Source organism: Notechis scutatus, chromosome 14, assembly GCF_049901735.1.
Source record: "Notechis scutatus isolate UNSWTSFEM ecotype Mainland chromosome 14, rNotScu1.2, whole genome shotgun sequence".
NCBI classification, from domain to species: domain Eukaryota; kingdom Metazoa; phylum Chordata; class Lepidosauria; order Squamata; family Elapidae; genus Notechis; species Notechis scutatus.
The window spans coordinates 509,157-518,949 of record NC_142022.1 but is presented as its reverse complement, the minus strand read 5'-3'; the positions used below and the strand labels follow the sequence as shown (position 1 = coordinate 518,949).

Genomic DNA, 9,793 nt, shown 5'->3' with positions numbered 1-9,793 from the left:
AGACTCAGTTGCAGTGTTGTAGGTCGACCTTCTCTAAATGGCTGCCGGGACCGTCCCTTTCTTTTCTTCCTAGGAGGCGGTTGCGCTTCCTATCCCGGCCGGAAGCTATCCCGTCCTCCCTTGCGAACTGGTAGGCAAGTGATTTCGACGGCGGCCTTGGAGGGTTTTCGCTTAGTGGACCAACATGGCTGATGTGCTGGACCTTCACGAGGCGGGGGGCGAGGACTTCGCCATGGACGAGGACGGCGACGGTATGAGTCTCACGCCCATTCCCCTTTAGCCCGGCCACGTCGCCAGCAACCCTGCGAGGTGGGCCGGTGAAGACCGGCTGGGGCCGTGGAGGCTGACCAGCTGCGCATGCGCGCTGTTTAAGACGGCCATGGAACTCATTTTACTGGTTATTTACTGAAATTTCCCCAACAATTAACCCGAGGAACTGTTTGCCACCAGAAGTTGTGGGTGTTCCATCACTGGGGGTTCTTAAGAGGAGATTGAACAGCCATTTGTCTGAAATGCTATAGGGTTTCCTGCTTGAGCAGGGGGTTGGGCTAGATGACCTCCAAGGTCCCTTCCAACTCTGTTATTCTGTTATTTTGTGGAGCTTCCAAGCGCTCAACCAGTGTCCTGCATACTGGACGAGAGGCAACAGGTATTGAGGTTGAAGCATGGCTTCATCTTTCATATATTTGAAAAATGTGATCCTACATCCCTCAGTGATCTCTTCTCAAGACTAAAGGTAGTCAAATTGCCTATCAATCCCATTTTATGTTTAATTATATCCATTTTTAACTTAATATCCTTTTTCTGTGGCATTTTCTGTAACTTTTTCAAGTTCTTTATACTCAACCTCTAATGTCTTAAAAGCTAGTCTTTTTGTGATATTTCTTTTCCTTGTATATTATCAAGCCTCTGGCATATGCCTTCATTGTATCCCATACATTCTGCATTGATGTGTCTTCTTTTTTATTTTCTTTAAATTGCCTTGGGCCTCTCCTCCGTTTGTCTGAAATGGTCTTGGGTTTCCTCCTTGAGCAGGGGGTTGGACTAGAAGACCTCCTAGGTCCCTTCCAACCCTGTTATTCTACTGCAGGGGTCCCGAAACTTAGCAACTTTAAGACTTGTGGACTTGAACTCCCAGAATTCTGGGAGTTGAAGTCCACAAGTCTTAAAGTTGCCAAGTTTGGAGACCTCTGTTCTACTGCATTCTGATTATATTGTACACCACCCAGAGCCCCTTGGAGGAAGGTGGATGGTTGAGAACTATGAAGTATTAATAGGAAACAATGTAAAGCCAAACTTTAAAATCATTAAATGTTTTATATATTGATGTTAAAATTATAGTTAAAAAGCTGTTCTCCCTGCTGTTCTGTTGAATGGGCTTATTTTCTTTGTGTGTGGATTCTGGGTTCTTATCTTTGCTTTTATTGCATTTAACAGTTAAGGGGCTTATCCTGAATTTTGTTACTTTCCACCGAAGTAGGGAGCATTCTGTCAGGTCATCTAGGAGTCCTGTGATTGTAGATCTTTTTCTTAGCTCATTGCTTCTATTCTTAACATTAAGAATTTTATCACAAGTATTTACTTATAATCTGTTTCTTATTACAGGTAGTCCTTGATTTACAACCACAATTGAGCTCAAAATTTATGTTGTAACAAATTTTTGCCCCGTTTTACAACTTTTCTTGCCACAATTGATAAGGTGAATCACCGTAGTTGTTCAGTTAGTAACATGGTTGTTAAATGAATCGGGTTTCCCCATTGACTTTGCTTGTCAGAAGGTCGCAAAAGGGGATTACAGGACCCCAGGACAATGCAACCGTCATAAATATGAACCAGTTAAGCATCTGAACGTAAACCGCATGACCATGGGGACTTTGAACAGTCACTAAATGAATGGTTGTAAGTCGAGACTATATTGTGAATTGGGTTTTCAGAGTGACTTTGCAATCATTAAAAGCTAAGCGCTTTCCATTCTTGGTTGTTGTTAATTGATCCAACTATATTTGGTTTCTCTTCAGAAAGCATCCACAAATTGAAGGAAAAGGCAAAGAAAAGAAAAGGCAGAGGTTTTGGGTCAGGTAAGTTCTTTCAATTTAGCTGCAGTTGTTCATGAGGGTTAGAAACCAGGTGTGTTCCTGTCCCACCTTAGGCAGGAAAAGCAATTGGGGTGACTTTGGGCCAGTCACCCTCTCTTAGCCTAATTTACCCCCACATGGTGGTTGCTTTGGGTAAAATGCAGGAGGTTTGCACCTTGAATCACTTAAAGAATAATAAAGGCATTTTATTTATAAAAATGGTAAATGTGGGATGTAAATAAATATAAATAAGTGGTATTGCCTGTGACAGGTTCCTTCCCAGCCTACATGAGATACAGGCACAGTTTGGGATGGAGAGAGCGAAAAATTGTGTTTGACCGACACTAAAACAGAATAAAGTCTTGTTTGTGTCGTCATTGTGAGTTTTTTAAATGCACATTCCTCCTGTTTATAGTGCCAAGCTGCCCCTAGAGCCATGATGGCACAGTGGTTAGAATGCAGTATTGCAGGCTAATTCTGCCCACAGCCAGCAGTTCAATCCTGACCGGCTCAAGGTTGACTCAGATTTCCGTCCTTACGAGGTCGGTAAAGTCAGGATCCAGATTGTTGGGGGCAAATAGGCTGATTCTGTAAACCACTTAGAGAGGGCTGTAAAAGCACTGTGAAGCGGTATATAAGTCTGAATGCTATTGCTATCTCATCTTCATTGTCTGGGAGGGGAACTGTGCGACGCAGGTTTCTCATTTGCTATTCTCTGAAACTGAGAGCCACCTTACAATACCTCCAGGGACACATGTTACTTGTATTTAATTACATATGTGTGTGCGACATTTGTTTTCTCTTTTGCTTATGGGCGTCCCTGAACAGAGGAGGGTTCCAGAGCCCGAGTCCGTGAGGACTACGACAGTGTGGAGCAAGATGGTGATGAACCGGGGCCTCAGAGATGTGAGTTGATGCCCTTACTTTTTTCCTTTCTTTCGGCATGTCGAAGTTTTCATTTATATATACAAATGGACCTCACTTTTGGCTCCTTGTGTTGCTGCAGCGGTGGAAGGTTGGATCCTCTTTGTCACGGGGGTGCACGAGGAGGCTACAGAGGAGGACATTCACGACAAGTTTGCCGAGTTTGGGGAGATCAAGAACCTCCACTTGAATCTTGACCGGCGGACAGGCTACCTGAAGGTACGCAAAGATCCAATCTGGGTCGGCCAACCAGGACCAGAGGTTTTGGACTCTTGCTGGAGCCTGTCTTTAAGGAACTTCTCTCTAGGAGACCTTGTGCTGTTCTGTGTGTGGTATTTAGAGTGTCTATGGCCTTTTGGATGTTGCTTGGGGTGTGTTGGTGACCGGCTTTTAAGATGTTGGCTGTCGTTTCCTTGTGCTGCCCAGCCCTCAACTTCTAAGTACTTGAAAAACTGGTGGTAAATCAGCACTCCTGTTGGCTGACGAGGTGCCCGTTTCCCACGCTTCAATCATTTCCCTGGCTGTTTTTGCCCCTGCTCGGCCAACAATCTTAGTGTGTGGTTTTTTTTTTATCCCAGCTCAGTCTAAATGACCATTAGGTGATCGCTCTATACCAGGAGTGTCAAACTCGCGGCCCATGGGCCAGATGTGTCACATGCTGGCCACGCCCATGCCCAGTTTAACAAAGGGTAAAAAGTCACGTCACATGATGACACGAGTTTGACACTCTGCTGTACACACTTAGACATATCTGAAAGTATGTATGCATGTGGGCTGTTTGTGGGGCCTTTTCCTTTCCAAAGAAAGTTGTAGAACAGTCACCTAATGGTCATTTAGACTCAGCTGGGATGTGGGGAAAAACATTTGTTTGTTTTTGAACAAATTTTATTAGTTTTTAAAAACATACAAAACATAAACACACAGAAACACAAAACATAAAAAACCTCTTTTCTGAAAGTTGCTTAGTCCCGGGTTAAAACTCTTGGTACAGACACAAATTCAAATTCATATTCATTTTGCATACCATTCCATATCTTATTAGCATTTTCAATTTTCTATATAGCTTCTCTCTTTTAAATTTTCTTTATTTTATTTATCTCATCTCAATTCGAATCATAATATTTATTATTCTTTGTCTGTTCTATTTCCAGCTATCCATTTATCTTTCTTCTTTAAAGAAAACTTCTCCTGTACACTAATTGGAGTATGATGCCTTTATCTCTTTCCCCTATATTTATAATACTTAATATAGAATACATAACTTACATTGGGATTCTGTCTGGTACATTCTAAAATTATGCAATAGTATCAATACCAATACAAATCTATTCATTAATATTAATATTCATTTATATCTTAAACATTTGACACATTACTTTTCAGTTAAATCACATACTTCTATGGGAGCACCTATTTTCCATAGTTATCCCACCCCCCCACATCACATATTATAAATCATTATTTCATTAAAATGTTCCCCCTTCTCCTACTTCAAATCTCTCATTTCACAAAAAAATTCACTAGGATAACATAGTCTAATCATTAATATTAACAATCATTTATATCTTAAGCATTTTACCCATTTCAATTAAATATCATGCCTTTATGGGAACTCTTATGCTTTCCAAAATTATTTCCCCCCCTCCACATCACATATCTTAAATCATTGTTTCATTGAAGTGCTCCCCTTTTCTTAACAAAAATTTCACTAAATTATACTAAATATTTTATCACATATTAAATTGCATATTATTTCCAATTTTCTAAGGTTATTTCTAAGTACAAATGTAAAAATACAATCTTATGTACCTTTCTAGAATCCCTTTTTCAATAAAATTTACCCATTATCTCTAAAAAACTTTTGTTTCTTTGCATCTTGCTCCCCACCATTAAGGCTTCTCATCCCTTCCTTTCTCCCTTGCTTATTCTTCTCCTTGTCCTCTTTAATCCCTTGTCTCTCTACCTCCCTTTTATTCTGCTTTCCTCCTTTCTGTTGTTTTTTAACATAATATCCCCTTTTCACCTTATTCTTCTCTTTTTTGGTTGTTTTTCCAAGTCTTAAAGTCTTCTTTTCCTTTTTCTCTTTCTCCTTTCCTTCCCCGACCAGTCACTTGTTCATCAAAAATGGCTTCTTCTTTGTCCCAGTCATCCTGTTGCTCATTCAGCTTTACATAAGTGCAAACCGCCATTTCTAAAAATTGAAAAAGAGTGCCAAGAACATCCTTCCCTTCTTGCTTTTCTTTTTCATATTTTTGGTATACAAGTTTCAATCCATCCACAAGTGATGCCATTGTGTAGAGAAAAAGTTTTTCCAAACAACCACCCAAGTGCTTTTAATCAGAAATAATTCTCAGAAGTTCCAAAATCACCAAACAATCCAAACAAGCTGTTTCTTTTAAATACTTTCTCCTTCACTTTCTCTTTCTGGGGTTAAAGTTTAGTCACAAAGTTCCCTTTAAAATATATCTTTTAGAAGTCTTATTGATGTTATAGTAACTCTTTAGAATTCTAGGCAATCTTCTCCTTATTTTCAAATTTTGCTCCAATTTTTTTTCCCTCTCCCCACTCACAGCCAAAAAGATTTTTTTTCCCCCTTTAAATGTTCAGAAATCCTTATCCCTTCAGCATTCAATTACCTCCAATGCAGGTTTTCGGATTTCTCTTATGATTCCATCCGCTGTCACGTTAGGAAGGAGAGTGAAACGGAAAAAAAAAAAACTTTCCCTTTTAGGATATTCGCCGCTTGTAACTCTCTCTGGAAACAATGTATCCTTAGCAGCCTTCAAGATTCCAGGGCACTCTCTCTTACTTTGTCCCGGTCAGAAACAACTCTCACAACTCTTCCCACTTTCTTCCTCCTGCACGATCTTGTCCGGTTGCAGGTTTCTTCGTGACGGCCATTGCTGACTGCCGCTCCTGCCTTGGGAAAAGGAGGTTTTGCCGGGTGGGGAGGGGGTCTGCGACACCCCCAAACCCCTATCCGGATCCCCCCTGTCTTCAGCTGCCTCTACGGGGCAGCTATATCCCCCAAATCCGCGCGGATCGGGGGAACCTTGGCAGCGAATGCAGCAGGGATCGCGCATAATCGCGAATCCCTGCCGCTGCCGAAACCTTGCAAACCGGAAGTCCCCTGGAAAAACATTTGTTTTGAGGGAGGTCCTTGGAGTGGCAGTTATTCCAGATTGTCTGGTTTCTTGACATGGGTTGAGTTTACAAACTACAGGTAGTCCTCAAGTTACGACCACAATGGAGCCCAAAATTTCTCTAGTTAAGTGAGACATTTGCCCCATTTTACCACCTTTCTTGACCCTTCTTGTTAAGTGAGTCACTGCAGCTGATTGTTAAGTAAATTTGATTCCCCCCATTGACTTTGCTTGGCAGAAGGTCGCAAAAGGGGAATCACATAACCCTGGGACACTGCAATGGTCAGGAGTATGAACCAGTTGCCCAGCATCTGAATTTTATTCACGTGATCATGGATGGGGATGCTGGAAAGGTCATAAACTCTGAAAAGTGGTCCCAAGTCACTTTTTTCAGTGCCGTTGTAACTTGGGAGGGTCACTAAACAAGCTGTTGTAAGTTGACTGCCTGTACTAAGCCAACACTTAGTTTGCTTGCTTGTGGCATAGTCTGTGATTTATTTTCTTAAGCTATGGCTAAGGAAGCCAAAGATAATCCTAGATTTTGCCAGTATTGCGTGCCATCAAGAGTAAGCTATGCTTTGGGCCGACCGAGGAAAGCGTGTTTGTGAGCGCTCACATCTCTTGTCCCCAAACGTCTCGCAGGGTTACACGCTGGTGGAATACGAAACCTACAAAGAAGCCCAAGCAGCCATGGAGGGACTGAACGGGCAGGATCTGATGGGGCAGCCCATCAGCGTGGATTGGTGCTTTGTCAGAGGGCCTCCGAAAGGAAAACGAAGGTGAGTTGTTGCTTTTGGAAGCCCCAGAACAAACTTTCCCAAATGGCAAGAGACCACGCTCCGTTTAACGTTCTCTTGGTCCGTTTCTGCCTAGGAGTGGCCGTAGAAGAAGCCGAAGTCCAGACCGGAGACGGCGTTGAAGGGGCTTCCATTTTGCAACTCCCGCGCTGTGGGTGCCTCAGACTTCGCCTTCCTAACTCACAGGCTGAATTCAGGAGGATGCAATTGGGAAAGGCTACTATAGCATGTAGTCTTGGCGAAGGGAAAAGGGGTTCCCACTTATTTGCCCTAATTGCCACCTGTTTAATTTTGTACTTGCCTAATTGTTTTTAATTTTCCCCCCCTTAACTTTTTGACTGTGGTTATCGAATGACTTCTCATTTGTGGGGTGTCCTTTGGATTCTGCTCTTTTCTGTGTTTGTAAACATACTCCTGGTTTTAAGCCTGTAAAGAATCTCTGGAGCAGCATTCAGAATAAAAGGCTATGTTTTTTTTAAAAAAAACTGTGTTAAGCCTTTTTATTCCAGGCATCTTCAATCTTGACAGACTCATGGACTTCAACTCCCAGACTTCCTGCTCCTCCAGTCATGTTAGCTCAGGAATTCTGGGAGTTGAAGTCCACAAGTCTTAAATCTTGCCACGTTTGAAGGCCCTTGCTTTATTATAAAGCCTCAAATGGCATAAACATGACTTACACTTGCAACTCCTTATTCATGAGTCCATTGAATAGTACCTGCCCTTTCAAAATTCTAGTGACTTGAGACCCTTTGAACCCGGGAGAGTGCTTATGTCCATATTCGAGTACAGGGTGAAGTTTTCTGTGGGGGTGCAACTAGGCTTTCCCCAACATGGAGAGCCCTTTAAGGCTGAAGACTTCAACTCCCAGCATTCCTAAGCCAACATGCTAAGAATGCTGGGAGTCCTCATCCTAATATCTGGAATCTCAAAGGAGAAGCAGCTTTGCTCCAGAAACTTGCCAAGGCTCAGCTCTGATAACTTTGCAAATTGTTTCATAATTTTTCAGTCTTTGCCTGATCTCTACAATACACCAGGTAGGAAGATCTATCCTGCAAAGCCCAGGGTTCCAATTAGTTTCAGCTCTTCAGGTACATTTTTCCAGACTGTGTTTGACTCCAACATACAATTTTGCTTGCTATTGGTTTTTGAACAGCAGCGAGTTAACAACACAATTGCTGGCTGATCCAGATAACAGATAATCAAGAGTTGGAAGGGACCTTGTAGGTCATTTAGTCCAGCCCCCCACCCCCCACAAAGCAGGAGACCCTACACCATTTCTGACAAATGGCAGTCTAATCTCTTCTTGAAAGCCTCCAGGGATGAAGCTCCCACAACTTCTGAGGGTAAGCTGTTCCATTGGTTGATCGTTCTCACTGGCAGAAAATTCCTCCTTAGTTCCAGGTTAAATCTCTCCTTGTTCAGTTTCCATCCATTATTCCTTGTCTGGCCTTCGGGTATCTTGGAATATAACCTGGCTCTCTGTGGCAGCCCCTCAAATACTGGAAGGCTGCTATCCTGCCTCCCCTGGTCCTTCTCTTCCCTAGACTAGCCAGGCCCAGTTCCTGCAACCGTTCTTCATGGTTGTCTCCAGGCTCCTGCTCATCCTGGTTGCTCTTCTCTGCACTTTTTCTAGAGTCTCAACATCACTTCACCTCACTGTTTTCTTAACAGCTGCAACTGCTTCCTCCAAGCTTCCCTATCATTTTTGCAAATGCTGAGCTTTTTGCAGAATCCATAGCAGGAACTTTCTCTAAAGTTGAGCAAATCTATAGAAAAACACACCATCCTGATGAACTTACTATGGGTCTGTAAACCCAAATGTCCCTGTGTTTGAGAATTGTGCTCCACGTATTGTGAGGGGTGTTGCTCGTTGTGGGAAGAGACCCTTGGAGAGACGGTCAACTCCCAACCAGTAAACCAGTTAAGTCATGTCCCATTCCTGCTCAACCCAAGAGCAGGTCCCTGTGTTGTCACCCCAAAAATCCACAAAATCCTTGTCAATACAAGCAGAAGCCCCGGAGAACACACGTTCCCTCTTCAGAAACCCTGATTTTTTTGAGATGAATTCTTCCTCCTTTAGGGGAAAACAATAAATAAGCCGTATGGGGGAGCTGACATGGGCACTTTTGCAATAATTACAATTACATATAATTGTTTAACTTCGACATTCAGGTAGTCCTCAACTTATGACCACAATGGAGCCCAAAATTTATGCCACTTAGTGAGACAGTTGTTGTTTTGCACTACTTATCGTATTTAAGTGAATCATTGCAGCTGTTATGTTAGTAGCCCACTTGTTAAAGCTTCCCCATTGACTTTGCTTGTCAAATTGCAAAAGGGGATCATATAATCTTCAAACACAGTAACCGTCATAAATATGAAATTCATTTAATGACCATTTAAAGTCATAACAGCACTGAAAAACAGGACTTATGGCTGTTTTTTACACTTTACAACTGTTGCCGCATCCCCTTGGTCACGTGATCAAAATTCAGACGCTGGGCAACTGGTTCATATTTATGACCGTTGCAGTCTCTTGGGGGGGAATCAGGCGATCCCCTTTTATGACCTGACAAGCAAAATCAAAGGGGGAAGCCAGATCCGCTTAAGGACCACATTCCTAACATCAATGGCAGCAATTCCCTTAACGACTGGGCAAGAAAGGTCGTTCAAACGGGACAAAACTCACTTAAACATATTATCTTAGCAAAATGATATCTTGGGGGGGGGGCTCCATCGTGGTCGTACATCGAGGACTACACAACCCTACCCCCTGCCCGCTGACGCGCGTCTCTCTCTAAACGTGGGAAGGCACCAAAGGGAGGCGGGGCGGCGCCTCGGCCTCCCTCCCTCC

General features: G+C 42.8%; 1 protein-coding gene and 1 long non-coding RNA gene across 2 annotated transcripts in view; one reads left to right on the top strand and one right to left on the bottom strand.

Moving 5' to 3' along the window:
* The window catches only part of LOC148129481 (uncharacterized), a 342,063-nt gene that overhangs the window by 285,792 nt on the left and 46,478 nt on the right, over window positions 1–9,793 (bottom strand). The gene's annotated exons all lie outside the window — the stretch shown is intronic.
* RBM8A (RNA binding motif protein 8A) lies at window positions 89–7,424 on the top strand. Its single transcript, XM_026686491.2, has 6 exons — window positions 89–251; window positions 2,019–2,078; window positions 2,904–2,981; window positions 3,082–3,218; window positions 6,785–6,921; window positions 7,016–7,424. Exons 1-6 carry the CDS (start codon window positions 185–187, stop codon window positions 7,059–7,061), a joined length of 525 nt encoding a protein of 174 aa, XP_026542276.1. The 5' UTR covers window positions 89–184; the 3' UTR covers window positions 7,062–7,424.

Excerpts from the sequence above, each read along its gene's own strand:
- RBM8A (XM_026686491.2), top strand. The coding sequence starts at position 185 with ATGGCTGATGTGCTGGACCTTCACGAGGCGGGGGGCGAGGACTTCGCC. Across the intron at positions 252-2,018 it reads CATGGACGAGGACGGCGACG|AAAGCATCCACAAATTGAAG; the intron begins GTATGAGTCTCA and ends GTTTCTCTTCAG. Across the intron at positions 3,219-6,784 it reads GGCGGACAGGCTACCTGAAG|GGTTACACGCTGGTGGAATA; the intron begins GTACGCAAAGAT and ends AACGTCTCGCAG.